The sequence below is a fragment of the Pelodiscus sinensis genome, chromosome 22, assembly GCF_052426305.1.
Source record: "Pelodiscus sinensis isolate ZL-2025 chromosome 22, ASM5242630v1, whole genome shotgun sequence".
Classification (NCBI taxonomy): Eukaryota; Metazoa; Chordata; order Testudines; family Trionychidae; genus Pelodiscus; species Pelodiscus sinensis.
In genome coordinates, this window is record NC_143073.1 from 1,860,296 (window position 1) to 1,877,761 (window position 17,466).

At 64.3% G+C, this 17,466-nt stretch overlaps 2 protein-coding genes across 3 annotated transcripts; both read right to left on the reverse strand.

Annotated features, from left to right (window-relative positions):
• Positions 1 to 1,956: 1,956 nt before the first annotated feature.
• LOC142819607 (protein S100-A1-like) lies at positions 1,957 to 13,743 on the reverse strand. 2 transcript variants are annotated; one of them, XM_075907827.2, is made up of 3 exons: positions 13,631 to 13,743; positions 3,940 to 4,130; positions 1,957 to 2,281 (listed from the first exon to the last, which is right to left on the reverse strand). In XM_075907827.2, exons 2-3 carry the CDS (start codon positions 4,081 to 4,083, stop codon positions 2,126 to 2,128), a joined length of 300 nt encoding a protein of 99 aa, XP_075763942.1. In that variant the 5' UTR covers positions 4,084 to 4,130; positions 13,631 to 13,743; the 3' UTR covers positions 1,957 to 2,125. The 2 variants fall into 2 exon arrangements, with proteins under 2 accessions (XP_075763942.1, XP_075763940.2); XM_075907825.2 differs by lacking the exon at positions 13,631 to 13,743 and adding an exon at positions 7,674 to 7,829.
• On the reverse strand, positions 2,425 to 3,923 carry LOC142819605 (uncharacterized). Its single transcript, XM_075907822.2, has one exon. The coding sequence runs from the start codon at positions 3,592 to 3,594 to the stop codon at positions 2,425 to 2,427; it is 1,170 nt and encodes a 389-aa protein (XP_075763937.2). The 5' UTR covers positions 3,595 to 3,923.
• Positions 13,744 to 17,466: the final 3,723 nt, after the last annotated feature.

Genomic DNA, 17,466 nt, shown 5'->3' on the forward strand with positions numbered 1-17,466 from the left:
CAGCAGAGATGGAACAAGCGCCTGTTGCTGGGCTGCAGCCCGTGAGGAGGGGTCCTCTGTCCCTGCGGGCTCAGTTCCTAGCAAGCTGCCTCCGAAGTGCTGAGCCGGAGGAGACGGCCCCGGGCCCCTCGTGTGGAGGGAACCCCGTTGCTCTGGCTGTGCGAACGTGCCTCCCAGCACGGCCTTTGCCCCACGAGCAAGCCCCGGTCCACGCCTGGCTCACACGCGGGTCTGCAGGCTCACCGCCAAGCTCCCCAGCTGTGAGCGCTCCCCCGGAGGGGCACTGTCAGGGAAGCGCTGCGGGCCACTGGACTGCCGCCCTGCCGCAGGAGACTGCCCGGGCCTGCCGCTGCCTCCCAGAAGCAAACACGTGCCGTGCCGGGACAGAGCCACCACGCACAACTCCATGTACAGAAATGCCGCCCAAACAGAATCAGCGAGTCGCAGACACCGCACATGTCCCGCTTTGCACGAGATTCGGTGCACGTGTAGAATGGTGGTCGCACCAGCAATTGGTGTGTTCAGAGCCGACTCCAGTCGCGTCTCACCCCCGGTGGGCGATAAATGCCTGCAAGGAAACTTGTCCTCCACTGCTCTTGGGTGCTGTGTGGGGCAGGGCGGGTGTGGGTTTGTGCCCACGGACGCTGCAGAAAGGCCTGACTCCAGTCTGTAACAGGGGTCCCGTAGGCTTTGAGCCCATACGCTTATGAATGCGACGTGCCTGGAGTACGCTTTGTGCGACTTTCTTCGTGGGACACCGTTCCCATGTTTGTGGTTAGAAATACAGCCTCCAAACCTGGGTCACTAATGCAGCCTTGCTAAGTGAGGGCCGCACAGGGAACTTAATGGCCCAGTAATCAACACAATGAGTTGGGAATAGACTTGGATTTCCTGTCAGCCTGAGAGGAGGAGTCATGGTGGCTCCTCCCAAGACACATGGCCATGCCCCCCGATGCTGGGACCCATCTTGGACGCTGTACTTTTCCACTCAATGTGAGAGCGAAGTTTAGACTGAACACAAAGGATTCCCGCCCTGTGCAAAACCTGTTTCAGGGTGGGGAGTGAGGGACTCCTGCTCCGCGGTCTCTTGGGCTACCCCACCCAGGATGACGCCTGGAATCAGCTAAGACTGAACGGGGGAGCGGGAAAGAGGCTGGGTCCATCCTGGGAGGCTTTCTAGTCAGTGAAAGAAGCTTCTTAGAACAACTCTGCGGGCGAGATATTCCACATCCCCAGCTTCCTGCTTAGCCGCCAGGCCCCCCCTCCCCCCCCCACGGATGGGCTCTGCCGGCCGCAGCTCGTGTTGCCGGCTGGAGCCCAGGGGAGGCGGCGGGGCGGGACTGGCGGGTGGCCCTGTCCCGGCGCGCGAGGCCTGGCGAGCCCCTTTCAGCAGAACGGGGCGAGGGGGGGCCTGCAGCCGTTGCTCAGGGGCCGACCGGGAGGAGGGGGACGCGGGGAAGGGCAGAGCCCCTGGAGCCGCTGGGCGCTAACCCGGGTGTGGGGCTTGCTGCTCCCGGGTGAGAAGGCCCAGGGCGGCGGGAGGGGGAGGGGCCCAGTGGTGGGTGTCCCTTGGGACCAGGGCTGTTGAAGGGGGTGATGCTCCACTCTGAACCCCGGCCTCGCACCTCCCCCTGGGCCGGGGCACCGCGACGGCCACCCAGCGCGCTCCCCTCAGTGCCGGGCCCTTTGGCCCCTCTGGGGCTCTTGGCCCCGGGTTCACACCCATGGCCACCCATGCAAAGAGGAAGGGGCCACGCCAGGGCTGTCCCGCCGCGGGGACAACGTGGGAGGAGAATCCGGGCACCCAGGCCTGTGCTGGGCTAGAACCCGAGTCCCTCACCCCTTGTGTCTTACCCGCTGGCCACGCGCCCCTCCCGCCCCATTGCCCCCCCCGCACCCAGCTCAACAGGCCCCCCGCCCGGCGGCTCGCGGACACAGCGACGGGACACGGGGCACTGGAGGGAGGCAGGTTTTATTGATGGTCTCTGCCCGAGCCGGCAGCGTCTCTCTGGGACACGGGCTCATGGCCAACCCTCAGTGCGGCGTGGGGGGGTGACTTTGTCACGGCCGGGATGTCGGAGCCTGGCAGAGGCTCTGGGGCCTACGGCGCCCGTGCCGGGCTGCTCTACTCTGTGTCATCAGGCGGGTGCGTCTCAGTGTGCGTGAGGGCCATCACGTTGGCCATGATGATAGCGAACTCGTGGAAGGCGATGCAGCCGTTCTCGTCTCCGTCAAGCCCCGTGAAGAGCTTGTGGATGTATTCCTCGTCGGACGTGTCGGGCTGCCCGGGCGCAGGAGAAGGAAGAATCCCTTGGTCACATGGTGCTCAAGGCTCGCCCACCCTGACGGAGCCAACGCACCCTCCTTGCACGTCTAACGGCAAAACCCCGCCTGCCCCGCCCACGCCGGGGAAAGATTCCCAGCTCAGGGGCAGCTGGACACCCAGCTCCCTAACGGCCAGCTCCCCGACCCCCGGCTCCCCGACCCCCGGCTCCCAGACGCCCAGCTCCCTGACGGCTGGCTCCCAGACGCCCGGCTCCCAGACGCCCGGCTCCCAGACGCCCGGCTCCCCGACCCCCGGCTCCCAGACGCCCGGCTCCCCGATGGCTGGCTCCCCGACGCCCGGCTCCCAAACGCCCAGCTCCCCGACGGCCGGCTCCCAGACGCCCGGCTCCCAGACGCCCGGCTCCCTGACGCCCGGCTCCCCAACGGCCGGCTCTCCGACCCCCGGCTCCCTGACGGCCGGCTCCCTGACGGCCGGCTCCCTGACGGCCGGCTCCCTGACGCCCGGCTCCCAGACGCCCGGCTCCCAGACGCCCGGCTCCCAGACGCCCGGCTCCCCGACCCCCGGCTCCCAGACGCCCGGCTCCCAAACGCCCAGCTCCCCGACGGCCAGCTCCCAGACGCCCGGCTCCCTGACGCCCGGCTCCCCAACGGCCGGCTCTCCGACCCCCGGCTCCCTGACGGCCGGCTCCCTGACGGCTGGCTCCCTGACGCCCGGCTCCCAGACGCCCGGCTCCCAGACGCCCGGCTCCCCGACCCCCGGCTCCCAGACGCCCGGCTCCCTGATGGCTGGCTCCCCGACGCCTGGCTCCCAGACGGCCGGCTCCCAGACGCCCAGCTCCCCGACGGCCGGCTCCCAGACGCCCGGCTCCCAGACGCCCGGCTCCCTGACGCCCGGCTCCCCGACGGCTGGCTCCCAGATGCCCGGCTCCCAGACGCACGGCTCCCTGACGCCCAGCTCCCAGACGCCCGGCTCCCTGACAGCTGGCTCCCAGACGCCCGGCTCCCTGACGCCCAGCTCCCAGACGCCCGGCTCCCTGACAGCTGGCTCCCTGACGCCCAGCTCCCAGACGCCCGGCTCCCTGACGCCCAGCTCCCAGACGCCCGGCTCCCTGACGCTCGGCTCCCTGACGCCCGGCTCCCAGACGCCCGGCTCCCAGAGCCTTTCCCAGGAGTCCCTGACTCCCCGCGCCAGCAGCCTGAATGTGAAGCTGAGAGTGATTTGAGACCCCTCCATGTGGCCCCGGAGATCCCCAGGAGGTGGGAGGCTCGGTGAGCTGGGCTGGGCCCTGCGAGCTGGGCCTGCCTCATGTGGCGGCGTTTGCTTGCACCAGGCAGCACCAAGGGCAGTGCTACAGGGCCCGGGCGGCGTTTCACTGACAGGGTTTTTGATTTGGCGCCGCGCGGCGAGCGTTGGGTTCAGGGAGCATCGCCCTGCGCCCTGGCGCCCGTTCAGGGTCACCGCGCGGCCTCGTGGGCTCCCCAGGCTAGCCCCGCGGCTGCACTCAAGGTGGGCGCCCGGCATCCGGCGTGCAACAGCCAGGCCCACGGGGGAAATGCCCCCGACAGGGCGAGTGAAGGGAGAGGAGAGGCCAGACCCTGGGGGTGGACAGGGCGCCCCCCACCCGTCCCTCACACCCCGGCAGCTCGGCTCACCGGACACGTGGCGCTCACAAACGAGCTGCAGTTCTCCTGCATCAGCTGCTGAAACTCGTCCTTGGCCAGGCAGTCGCCCTCAGAGGCGTAGCTGTGGAACGTCTCGACAATGGTGCTCATGGCATTTTCCAGGTCGCTCGCCATGGCGCTGGGTGTCTGGGAGCCGGAGACAGGGGCGCTGCGTCGGCTCACTGGGTTATAAGGGAGAAGCCAGGTCACCTCTGTGCCCCCGGGGGGCGGCCCCAGAGTCTGTACGAGGGGGCCATGTGGGGTGTCAAACGAAAGCTGATGTCCTACTGGTTCTGTGTGGGCTACTCCTGTTCCGGAGTGATGTCTGTGTGTGGAGGTCTGGCTACGGGCGCTGTGCTTATGCTGAGACAGAGCACTGGGCCAGGAACGTCCAGTCAGCGGCTGTGCTAAGTAGGGACCGCCAGGAGGGATATAAAATGCCATGAGGCGAGACCATCTGGTCTGCAGGGCTGCTCCTGATCCCACAGGCGGCCTTGCGAGAACATGAGAACACAAGAACGGCCGGACTGGGTCAGACCCAAGGTCCATCTAGCCCAGTATCCTGTCTGCCGACAGTGGCCAGCACCAGGTGCCCCAGAGAGGGTGGACCGAAGACAATGATCAAGCGATTTGTCTCCTGCCATCCCTCTCCAGCCTCTGAGGGTACGTCTACACTACAGCGCTAGTTCGAACTAACTTAGTTCGAATTAGTTAATTCGAACTAAGCTAGTTCGAACTAACGCATCTAGAACTAAAAACTAGTTCGAACTAGCGTTTTGCTAGTTCGAACTAGTAAGTCCACATTGAGTGGACTCTGAACAGGGCTTAAGGATGGCCGGAAGCAGTGCCGGCAGGGCATAAAAGGAGGACTTAGAGCATGGAGATGCTGTCTCAGGCTAGCCGAGGGCTGCGCTTAAAGGGTCCCGACCCCCACCCCGGACACACAGTTCTAAGGGGTGCCCCGCTTGCAAAGAAGTTCTGGCTTGGAGTGCCCTGAGTGCCCACACTGGGCACATCACACCACTCGGCCATCAGCCCGGCTGCACTTGCCGCAGGCTGCCATCTGCGGAGAGGGAGTAATTGGGGGGCTGCAGGAGAGCTTCCACCCCCAGAAGCCCGCAGAGCCAGCCCAGTCCTCCCCATCGGGGGCTCGTACCCCATTCCTCCCTCACCTCCTTCCACTTACCCTTCCTTAGCCCCCCTTCTTATTGATGTACAAAATAAAGATAACGTTTCTTCCAACATTGACTCTGTCTTTATTGAAAAAAAACTGGGGGAGACTGGGAAAAGGAGGTGGGAGAGGGGAAGAGAAAGGCTGGGAGAGGGGAGGGCAACTAACATGATCAGGGGTTGGGAACAGGTCCCATATGAAGAGAGGCTACAGAGACTGGGACTTCTCAGCTTAGAAAAGAGGAGACGGAGGGGGGACAGGATAGAGGGCTCTAAAAGCAGGAGTTGGGTGGAGAGGGTGCATACAGAAAAGCTCTTCATTAGTTCCCATAAAGAAGGACTAGAGGACACCAAAGGAAAGGAATGGGTAGCAGGCTTGAAACTAGTAAGAGAAAGTTGTTGTTGTTGTTGACAAAGCAAATAGTTAACCTGTGGAACTCCTTGCTGCAGGAGGCTGTGAAGGCTACAACTAGAACAGAGTTTAAAGGGAAGTGAGATAAAGTGATGGAAGTTGGGTCCATGGAGTCCTATTAGCCAGAGGGTAGGAGTGGTGTCCCTGCCCAAAGTTTGTGGAAGGCTGGAGAGGGATGGCACGAGACAAATGGCTTGGTCATTGTCTTCGGTCCATCCCCTCCAGGGTCCCTAGGGTTGGCCGCTGTTGGCAGACAGGCTACTGGGCTAGATGGACCTTTGGTCTGACCCAGTACGGCCATTGTAAGCTCAGGGCTCAGGGTCGGGGGTCTCAGTGGACCCCCTTGATTTTCATGCACACCTGGTCCTGGGTGGCCAGGCTGGCAGCTCTCCTGCCCTAGACGGCCACTTTCCTGTGCCTAGTGAGGAGATCGTGGACGAGGTCCACGATGTCCGCACTAGCCCAGGAAGGTGCCCGCCTCTTGCGGTCCAGGGCAAGCTCCCGGGAGCCGCCAGCCTGGTCCCGGCAAGAGGGGGTGGGCTGGGGGGCATCGGGTGGGTGGCTCTGTGCCGTGCCAGGTGCAGGGTCTGCTAGCTGGGTGCTGGCAGGCTTGCACCTGGCACGGGCACCGTAGCCAGCCCGTGCCCCTTTAAGGGGTCCGGGGCCGGGAGGGGGGCATAGAGTTTCCCTGGTGTTGGCCAGAGTGGCCACCAGGGAAACCTGGGGAGGGCTAGCCTCCCACTAGTTCGAACTAAAGGGCTACACAGCCCTTAGTTCGAACTAGCTAGTTCGAACTAGGCGTTAGTCCTCGTAAAATGAGGTTTTCCTAGTTCGAACTAAGCGCTCCGCTAGTTCGATTCAAATTCGAACTAGCGGAGCGCTAGTGTAGCGCCTATTAAAGTTAGTTCGAACTAACGTCCGTTAGTTCGAACTAACTTTGTAGTGTAGACATACCCTGACAGACAGAGGCCAGGGACACCATTTTATCCCCTGGCTAATTGAGTTAAAACAGAGTTTGAAGAGAAGCTAGATAATGTACTGGAGGTTAGGTCCATAAAAGGCTGTCTGCGAGGGACAGAGCCGGGGGATCGCCGACCCCTCCTGACATGGGACGTGCACCAGAGACTCCTAAGCCGGCCGTTTGTACCAGCTCTGCTGAGAGCCTGCAGGGAGAACTGGGGGATTGGTGCATGTACCGTATTCTCCTCCACCTCACTCACCTCCTTTTCCTTCTTTTATTAATAAACCTTTAGATGTTCGATGCTAAAGGCTTGGCCCAGCGCGCTCTTGTACATTGACCGGGATCTGTGACTGGTTCTTTGGGACCAGGGGACCCGTGCGGGCAGGCGAGATCGGGTTCCAGAACCCCTCACTGGCGTGCAGGCCCGGGGCAGACTGGGGCACAGGGAGAGCTGGGGTTTCCGAGGGGTTTTGCGTGGCGTGACTGGTATCTGACCTGTTTGGGAAGGTCGCTGGTCGGGGGCTGTAAGGAGCCCTGAGCGTGAGCAATTCACCCTGAGCGGTGCCCAGACCCAGCCCGGCCCGTCACACGCTGGCTAAGGACGGGTCCAGACACCGAGCCGGTGAATGACCGCAGCCTCCTGCCTCCGGCAGCCTGGCCGGCGCTCACCCAGCCGGCGGAATGTCCCTAGCACGGCCCCCGGGCTGGAGTCCCAAGGGCCCGCTGAGGATGCCCTGTGTGCGGGGCACAGATCTAGGGACGGGCCCGGCTCTGGGGGGGGAGGCAGAGGGCGGGTTCTTGAGTATTGGTCCCATTCGACAGACGGGGCCCTGAGCCACGGAGGGGTCTGCTCACTCAAGGGGAATATTCAGGGCACATGGGGGTGCATTATCCGCACTGGGCTGTCGCTGCTGGGCTGTCACCCAGCTCTGGCCGTTCCCTGGTTCCCTTTCCCAGGAGCGGAGCCTCTGCCCCTCCAGCCCAAGGCAGCGTGATCAGCCTGTCCGCGGCCCCGGAGACCGCCCTGCGCTCGAGCAGCGTTTCTGCCTCGCTGCCAGGGCGTTGCTGCTTCGTGAGCTCCCCCAGGCTCCCAGCCACAGCTCCTGTCCACACCGTGCCCTGCCGGGCAGTGGGCTCCGGACGGCCCGGCCGTGGCTCCCACCAACGTGGCCACAGACTCACCTGTGTCGCTGGGAGCTGCCGGAGACGAGCCGCGGGGGTGAATACAGCCCAGGGCGCGGGCGCTTTTATAGGCGCCTGGCGCTGAGCCCTGCGCGGGCGGGAGAACGCCCCTGCCTGCCCGGTTCTTGTTTCCCGCCCCCGTCAGATCCCGGAGCCTTGTGCAAGGCCCCGCGCCCGGCACGCGCAGGAGAGGCCTCTGGGGAGGGGTCGCTCGGTGGTTTGAGCCTTGGCCTGCTGATCCCAAGGGTGCGTGTTCAGCCCTGGAGGGGCCAGTGAGGGACCTGGGCAAACCCGTCAGGGATGGTGCTTGGCCCTGCCGTGCGGGGGGGCTGGACTCGACTCCCAGGCCCCGTCCAGCTCTCCATAGAACAAGTCTGTGCAGAGCAGGGGGCTGGGCCATTCGCCTGGCGGCACCAGCTGGCGCGGGGCACCGCGGGGCCGGGGTCACCGCCGTCCTGCGCCTGGGGCCTTGTGCTCCGGTTCACCCCGAGCATGATGGGAGCTCGGAGCCGGGCCCCACGGCTCAGCGGGGTCACTGCAAACGCTTGTGGGGTGCCGGGGGTGTCACTGAAAAACCTCCCCTGAGGCTGTGGGGGGCAGGGCCCTCGCCAATGGGGGGCTTGGCTCCAGCCCTGGAAGGGGAGGGGCGGGGGCGGCTCTGCCAGCGGTTTCAAGGGCCCAGAGGCTGCGGTCCTGGCCGGGAGCCAAGGGGCCTGTTGGGCCCTTCGGCTCCGCTGTTCCGGGGCACCGGGCGCGAGGCGCGGCCAGAGGAGTCCGGAATCCGGTTGCGGGGCGCTCGGTGCAGCTGCTCCCAGCCCGGCTGGGCTCCGGGGCTCTCCTGCCGGCCGCCTTGCGGAGCACCAGGGAAATGCAAACCCCTCTCCAGGCCCCCCCGTACTCTGGGGGGAGCTCCATGCAGCAGGTCGTCTTCCTCTTGCCCAGGCTCGCGGGAGCAGGACAGTGTCAGCTCGGCCCCCTCGTGCCCAACAGCCAGGGGGGGCAGGGAGGAGGAAGCAGCCGGCTGGGAACGTCCCCGGCTCCCCGAGAGCCAGAGGACAAAGAGCAGCAGGGACCCGGCCTGTGCGGCTGCAGCTCCCCCCCCCCAATGGCTCCCTTGCCCCCCCACTCATCCCTGCACCCCCTGTCTTGTATCCCTCCCCCCGCAGCCCTGACACCTAACCCCCCGCCCCACGTCTCCCTTCTCTGGGCCCAGTGCACTACAGCCCACTGCCCTCTGTTCTTGAGGTACCCGGGTGACCCCCTGCCGGGAGCTCTGGGCCCTTTAAATCTCCAGGCCCTGGGGCAACCGCCCCTTTGCCCCCCCCCCCTCTCCCCCGGCCTGGTCACTCGCGAAGGCAAAAAAGAAGGTGCCTGTCAGACAAGAGACGTTTTACCAGGAAGCGTGGGGGGGGGGAAGGGGGGGGCTGGGCGATGTTCGGGGGGAGGGCAGAGGAGCAGGGAAACAGCCGGGCCGGGGGGCAGCCCCTCCCTTGCCAGCCTTGCTCGGCTTGCGGGGGCCAAGGAGAGGACAGATTTCTCTGTGGGTCAGGGGCCCCCGGCCCAGAAAAGGTCCCCCGCCCTGGTCTCCACCCTTGGGATCAGCTGGAGGCTTATTAAATGGGTGGTGCCTTTATCAGGATCTCAAGAGGAGGGAAACTGAGTCACCGTCAGTAGCTGGCTCATGGGCTTGGCCGTGTTCAGATCACAATGTGCTGCCCTCGCTGCATGCTCCGAGTGCCTGTCACTTCCTGGGGCCGGCCCGTGGCCCTGTGCCCGGACGGACGCTGCGTTGGGGCAATCGCTGTGCACCTGTACCCCGCCCCCGAGCCAGCCCCGGGCCTGAGCGTCCGGGAAGGACCCCAGCCTGCTCCATGCGCTTCCTGGAACCAGCTCCATGCGCTTGCTGGGAGCGAGGCCCCAGCCACGAGGTCGCCGGCCTGGCCCTGGCCAAAGCCCCGCAGGGTCCATCGCTGGGCGTGTCCCTCTCGGCCCTCGGCCTCGCGACGCCCGCCGGGGAGCCCCCCGGCAGAAGGTGCCAGCAGCAGCCCTTTGGGCAGGGGAGGGAGGGGAGCTGTTCCCAGCCGCAGGGAATGGGGGGGACGCCATGGCCCCTGTCTTTGCAGAGCCCCCCCCCGTGCCCGTCCCCCATGGCCGGGGGCAGCTGGCCCCCTCTGCCCGCCCAGTGTGGCCAGGCCGCTCACTCCTCCAGGCTGCTGCTGGCCAGCCCCCTCAATGGCTGCCGCGTGGGCCGGAGGGCTGGGCTGGGCTGCGGGGCCCCAGACCCAGGGTATGTCTACACTAGAAAGTTAGTTCGAACTAACGGACGTTAGTTCGAACTAACTTTCCTATGCGCTACACTAGCGCTCCGCTAGTTCGAATTTGAATCGAACTAGCGGAGCGCTTAGTTCGAACTAGGTAAACCTCATTTTACGAGGACTAACGCCTAGTTCGAACTAGCTAGTTCGAACTAAGGGCTGTGTAGCCCTTTAGTTCGAACTAGTGGGAGGCTAGCCCTCCCCAGGTTTCCCTGGTGGCCACTCTGGCCAACACCAGGGAAACTCTATGCCCCCCTCCCGGCCCCGGACCCCTTAAAGGGGCACGGGCTGGCTACGGTGCCCGTGCCAGGTGCAAGCCTGCCAGCACCCAGCTAGCAGACCCTGCACCTGGCACGGCACAGAGCCACCCACCCGATGCCCCCCAGCCCACCCCCTCTTGCCGGGACCAGGCTGGCGGCTCCCGGGAGCTTGCCCTGGACCGCAAGAGGCGGGCACCTTCCTGGGCTAGTGCGGACATCGTGGACCTCGTCCACGATCTCCGCACTAGGCACAGGAAAGTGGCCGTCTAGGGCAGGAGAGCTGCCAGCCTGGCCACCCAGGACCAGGTGTGAATGAAAATCAAGGGGGTCCACTGAGACCCCCGACACTGAGCCCTGAGCTTACAATGGCCATACTGGGTCAGACCAAAGGTCCATCTAGCCCAGTAGCCTGTCTGCCCACAGCGGCCAACCCTAGGGACCCTGGAGGGGATGGACCGAAGACAATGACCAAGCCATTTGTCTCGTGCCATCCCTCTCCAGCCTTCCACAAACTTTGGGCAGGGACACCACTCCTACCCTCTGGCTAATAGGACTCCATGGACCCAACCTCCATGACTTGATCTCACTTCCCTTTAAACTCTGTTCTAGTTCTAGCCTTCACAGCCTCCTGCAGCAAGGAGTTCCACAGGTTAACTATTTGCTTTGTCAACAACAACTTTCTCTTACTAGTTTCAAGCCTGCTACCCATTCCTTTCCTTTGGTGTCCTCTAGTCCTTCTTTATGGGAACTCAGGAAGAACTTTTCTGAATGCACCCTCTCCACCCAACCCCTGCTTTTATAGACCTCTATCCTGTCCCCCCTCCGTCTCCTCTTTTCTAAGCTGAACAGTCCCAGTCTCTGTAGCCTCTCTTCATCTGGGACCTGTTCCCAACCCCTGATCATGTTAGTTGCCCTCCCCTCTCCCAGCCTTTCTCTTCCCCTCTCCCACCTCCTTTTCCCAGTCTCCCCCAGTTTTTTTCAATAAAGACAGAGTCAATGTTGGAAGAAACGTTATCTTTATTTTGTACATCAAGAAGAAGGGGGGCTAGGGAAGGGCAAGTGGAAGGAGGTGAGGGAGGAATGGGGTACGAGCCCCCGATGGGGAGGACTGGGCTGGCTCTGCGGGCTTCTGGGGGTGGAAGCTCTCCTGCAGCCCCCCAATTACTCCCTCTCCCCAGATGGCAGCCTGCGGCAAGTGCAGCCGGGCTGATGGCCGAGTGGTGTGATGTGCCCAGTGTGGGCACTCAGGGCACTCCAAGCCAGAACTTCTTTGCAAGTGGGGCACCCCTGAGAACTGTCTGTCCGGGGTGGGGGTCGGGACCCTTTAAGCGCAGCCCTCGGCTAGCCTGAGACAGTATCTCCATGCTCTAAGTCCTCCTTTTATGCCCTGCCGGCACTGCTTCCGGCCATCATTAAGCCCTGTTCAGAGTCCACTCAATGTGGACTTACTAGTTCGAACTAGCAAAACGCTAGTTCGAACTAGTTTTTAGTTCTAGATGCGTTAGTTCGAACTAGCTTAGTTCGAATTAACTAATTCGAACTAAGTTAGTTCGAACTAGCGCTGTAGTGTAGACGTACCCCCAGCTGCAGGGGCTCCGCAAACCCGGCCCGAGAGGTGGGGCAGTGGGGAGCGGGAGGGGGCTGGAGCCGCCCTTGTTCCTGGGGCAGGACGCAGGGCTGGGCAGCAGGGGGCGATCTCCACAGGCCGGGGAGCTCGGGTCCCCCCAAAGTCTGGACCCTGAAAGTCAAACTTGGCATCTGCTGAGAGCGCCTGCCCGAGCCCGACCCGCCCGGCACGGCCCCGCACGGGCCCCAGGGAGCCGGGCCTGAGCAGGCGTGTGGCCCAGGTAATTGACGGGTGGCGGATGCTCCTGCCGAGCGAGAGCAGAGAACGGGGACGAGGTGGCTGCAGGTGACGGCAGGGAAGGGAGTTACCGAGCCAAAGTAAACAACAGGCGCCAGCTCGTCCCCACGCCCGAGAGACTCCGCCCGCCGATTGTTGTAAACATCCCTGTCAGGAGCCAGGCGGCCTCCACTCCCCCGTCAGTCGGAGAGGTTCCCAGCCGGCATCGCGGGCCGGGGGGGTCTCCTGGCCCCCCCCCTCCGTTGTTTAGTTTCCCACCTTTGTTGCCCTTTGCCCAAGCCGGGGCTTCCTTGTGCCCGGCTCAAACCCCCCCCCCCCCCCGGAGCGGAAAAGCGCCGGATCCAGCCGGGTCCCCGCACTGGGTGCCGGGGGGCGCAGGCCCAGCCCCCGTCTGGGCTCCCGGGAAGAACCAGCCCTTCCCCTGAGCACCGGCCCCCACGGCCCCGGGTCTCCCGTCGGCACGTCGCCCGTTCCGAACCGCGCCCGCGGCGAGCGCCCAGCTCCACCCGCCCGAGTGGTGCGCGAGGCACCGAACCTGCGCCCGGCTTTGAAACGGGCGCCCAGGGTGCACATGCCTAGAGCGCCTTCGAGTTCTCCCTATGCATATTCATGAGCCAATTTACATAAAGCCTGGGGGGGGGAGCGGGACAAGGGGTCTAAATTGGGTGGACCGCTCCGCAAGGGAGCTAGGCCTCGGCGTCCTGGAGGCCAGCTCCTGGGAACCCGTGTGCCGCGGCCGTCGGAAGCGTGAAGAGGCTTTTGGGAAGCAGGAGGAACGAGACAGAAACCGTCCTATTGGCACTAGACAAACCCGTCTCCCGCCGCCGCTCACCCGCTCGCTTGGCATTGGGCGAGGGTCCTCAGGGCCACGCCCGGGACGGGGGTTTGGATCGGGGGCGATCAGAGCGCCTGGGAGTGTCGGCGAGGACCCGGGGCCACAGGGGGATCTCCCTGCTCAGCTGAGGACGTGGCTTTGCCCTGAAAGCGCATGCTACTAGCGAGATACATTCGTCAGGCTGGAAGGGGCGACAGGGCTGCGTGTGGCTTTGTAACCTTACTGACTAGCCCGCTCTGAGACTGTTACGGGGGGTATGGTGGAGAGCTACGTAATCATGATTAGTGGGGGGAATTGAATGACAGGCTGTTTACTCCTTCACCTTACAGTAGGTCACCCAATGCAATGTATAGGCAGCAGATTTAAAATTAAAAAATAACCTCACCGTTAACCTGTGGAACTCTTTGCCAGGGGATGGTGTGAAGGCCCAAACTATGACACTGGGCATTGGCCACTGTGGGCAGACAGGACACTGGACTGGTTGGACCTTTGCTCTGACCCAATTTGGCCGTTCGTATGGTCTGAGTATCTGCCCCCAGCTGTAACCCCTAGACCCTGCTCCCCTGCCGGAGCAGAGAGAGCGCCCAGGAGTCTGGACAGGGCCTGTCTCTCCCCAGAGTTACTCGCAAAGGAGGAAAACACGTGACAACGTTAACCCTGGCCAGGTCCCTTTGGTGACTTACCACGAGAAGTCAGAGCATGTTAGCGCTCGAGCCGGGTGGATCTAACGGTTCCTGATTGGCCGTGCCCCTGGCCGCTCATCGCTCAGTTCTCTGCCAGGAAAGGAGTTTCCCGGTGCCGCCGTAGCCCTGGAAAAACGGGGTGCATGCCTGAGGGAGGGGGGCCGGGGCAGTGCCCCTCCCCCCGATGTGGTGCCAAATCCACTGATGTCACCCCCCTCCCCCGCCTCCTGTGAGGAAATGGGGAGTTTGGAGGGTTCCAGGGGGGTTACATACAGGGGTATTGGTTCAGTGTGTAGTCCCCTTACTAAAGGGGCCTCTGTTTTATTCTGAAAAGACCCTGTGTGCTGCAATCCAGACTACAATTCCCATGAGCCCTTGGGAAAAGATAGGACTCTGGGGGGAGAGAGGGGGGCTCTCTCCATGTGCTTGAGGACAGGGACCTGGCAGCCTGGGACTCTGCCTTGGCGTGTGGAACCGAAGGGGGAGCCGGGCTGCGGCCAAGGACACTGAGCCAGTGCAGGGGCTGTCGGGTGCAGCTCCGGGATGCCTGTTGGAACGGGGGGCTAGCAGGCTGCCTCCGATAGGCCCAGCACGAGGCAGTGAGTTGGGCCTGTTGGAAGAGGCTGCCTGGGACCGAGCTGCTGCCTAGCCTGGACCGAATCCTCACTCCAGCGGCAACAGCAGCGCCCACGCAAGCACCTGGGACTGAGTCCAGGGGTGGGGTCACTGGGCTCTAGCTGTATGAGCCTCAGTCGTTGTTCTGGGTTTGTTAGTGCTCTTCCTTGCTACCCTGGTCATCCTGTTTATTCAGGCTAAGTACAGAGTGTGTATGTTCAAGTGCCCCATTAGATACCAGGGATTTGTACTTGCTCTGGAATTAGATCCAGATTTCTGTCGGGATGAGTCTCCTCCTGGAGGCTCCCCAGGCACCAGTGCGTGTCCAAGGCCAGCCAGGCGGAGGCACATTCATTGCCAGCAAGGGGGCGGACAGGGCTCTCCCCACTAAACACCATCCCCACTGGGGTGCTCAGGATCTCTTTGGGGTTAAAACACCAGGCGCCTGCTCCCCAGTAACCCGGGGAGAAAAAGGGGGGTTACAAATCTGACAAGGGGGGCGTTGATTGTTTCAGGGAACAGCCCAGAGTTGGAGCCGGGGGGTCTGGTGCCCTGGTGCCCCCAGCCCCGCTCAGAGGACACGGCCGGTTCTGGCCAGAGACAGACAAGGGGCGGCTGAGGGGAGACGCCAGCAACCGGCCCAGCTGGTCCCAGCGAGGGGGGAACACTGGGTGGGGAGGGGGGCGGAGAAGAGGGGCCCAGGCGACCCCGTTAGCTGGGGAGGAGACAATGGCCGGGGGAGGGGCTGTGGCTGGGGGTACCGGGGGCTCTGCTGGGAGACGGGGGCTGAGGGCGGAGCAGGCAGGACTCAGCCGGCTGCAGGGAGGCTGACGTGCGGGCGGAGGCCCCGGCCGACTGGCCTGAGGGATCCGTTGCTGCGCCCAAAGCTCCATAGACCCCCTGTTCTGTGCTGGCCGGAGTCGCTCTGGGCTGGGGAACAGGGGGGCCCCGTTCCTTCTGGGAGGGGAGACCCCGGGGCCAGAGGGAGGGGCCCCCCAAAGGGCTCACAGCAAAGGCAGGCGGCTGCAGGCCCTGAGAGGCACCGACCCCCAGGGGAGAGGGGCCCCCCCACGAGAAGGTCTCCACACTGCAGTGGCTCCCGGGAAGGGGCGGCGGCAGTGGGGGGTCTGCCCAGGAGCCGAGGGGTCAAGTGTGGCCCGACCAGTGAGCCGTGCCCCCCCCGTGCCCCCCACCGCTGCGCACAGAGAGCCCCTGAGCACCACAGCGTAGCCCAGTGCCCGCGTGCCGGCGAGTAACCCGCCATGGCCTGGTGCCTGCCACACGCCCTGGCCTTCGCCGCTCCCAGCGAGCCCAGGGCAGGGCCCGGCCTTGGGTGCAGGAGCATCCGCCCCCCGTCAATTAACTGGGCCACACGCCTGCGCTGTGCCTAGACTGGCCAGTTTTTCCGGAAAATCAGCCGCTTTTTGGAAAAACTTGCCAGCTGCCTACACTGGCCGCTTGAATTTCCACAAAGGCCCCGACGTCCTACTGTCCGAAATCAGCGCTTCTTGCGGAAACACTCGCTGCTCCCGTTCGGGCAAAAGCCCTTTGCGCAAGAGGGCCGGGGTAGACAGCTCAGATTTGTTTTCCGCACAAAAGCCCTGATTGTGAAAATGGCCATCGGGGCTTTTTGGCGGAAAAGCGCGTCTGGATTGGCGCGTCTAAAGTGCTGTGCGGAAAAGCGTCCTGCCAGTCTAGCCGCAGTCCCTGTGTTATCTCAGGCCCGGCTCCCTTGGCCTGGAGCCACCTCCCTGCCGGGGGCCGTGCCGGGTGGGCGGGCCAGGCTCGGGCAGGGGCTCTCAGCAGATACCAAGTTTGAATTTCAGGGTCCAAACTTCCAGGGGGACCCGAGCTCCCCGGCCTGCCGAGATCGCCCCCTGCTGCCCAGACCCGCCCCCTGCACCTGCCCCCTCTGGCCCTCCCCTCCCTGCTGCGCCCCTTTGCCCCCCAGCTCCCAGGCCCGGGCAGCAGCGGGGGGAGCTGAGCCCTGCGTGTGCCAGGCCCTGCCCAAGCCGGCCCCATGGCTGTGGGGCGGGACAGGGCAGGGGAGCCATCGCCAGCCTGTCAGGGAAGCCCCCTTCCTCCCCTTCAGGCTGCTGCTGGCACCTTCTGCTGGGACCGTGGCAGAGACCTGGGGAGAACCGTGACCCCACGTGCTCCCCCCCCCGCTTTGGCCAGGCGCGTCGCCAGCCCCAAGAGAAGCAGCAGGCGAGAGGCCGGTTGCTCAGGAACCACCTGTCCCTGGTGAGCGAGGAGACGTGTGTGTGTGTCCGTCTGTCTGTGCGTAGCGAGGGCCTGCCCGACTTGCCCTGAAACGCCTCCGCGGACGGCAATTTCACAGCCCCCCCGGAGCAATTTACTCCTGACAGGAAGCGGCTTCGGCTCAGGGCGGGGGCTCCCCGGCGGGCGTCGCGAGGCCGAGGGCCGAGAGGGACACGCCCAGCGATGGACCCTGCGGGGCTTTGGCCAGGGCCGGGCCGGCGACCTCGGGCTGCGGCCTCGCTCCCAGCAAGCGCATGGAGCCGCTTCCAGGAAGCGCATGGAGCAGGCTGGGGTCCTTCCCGGACGCTCAGGCCCGGGGCTGGCTCGGGGGCGGGGGACAGGTGCAGAGCGATTGCCCCAACGCAGGGTCCGTCCGGGCACAGGGCCACGGGCCGGCCCCAGGAAGTGACAGGCACTCGGAGCATGCAGCGTGGGCAGCACATTGTGCGCTATCAGGTACTGACGGTGACTCAGTTTCCCTCCTCTTGAGATCCTGATAAACCCCCACCCATTTAATAAGCCTCCAGCTGATCCCAAGGGTGGAGACCAGGGCGGGGGACCTTTTCTTGGCTGGGGGCCCCTGACCCACATAGAAGTCAGGCAGGGGCCACACGCAAGTGAGAAGCAGAAAACAAACCACAGAAAAGAGAAAATCCCAATCGAAACCAAACCCCACCGACCTGGCGCCGACGAAGGAGACAGAGGTTTGGGGGGGGACATGGGAGCCATTTTTGGGGGGGGCTGCTGGGTCCCTGCTGCTTTTCGCCCTCAGGCTCTCGGAGAGCCAGGGACGTTCCCAGCCGGCTGCTTCCTGCTCCCCCCGGCCGCCGGGCATGAGGGGGAGCCAAGCTGATAATGTCCCACTCGGAGAGCCAGGGCAAGAGGAAGAGGGCCTGCTGAGAGCAGCTCCCCCCCCCAACCAAACGTCACTTGGGGGGCTAAGGGCTGGAGCACCCTGG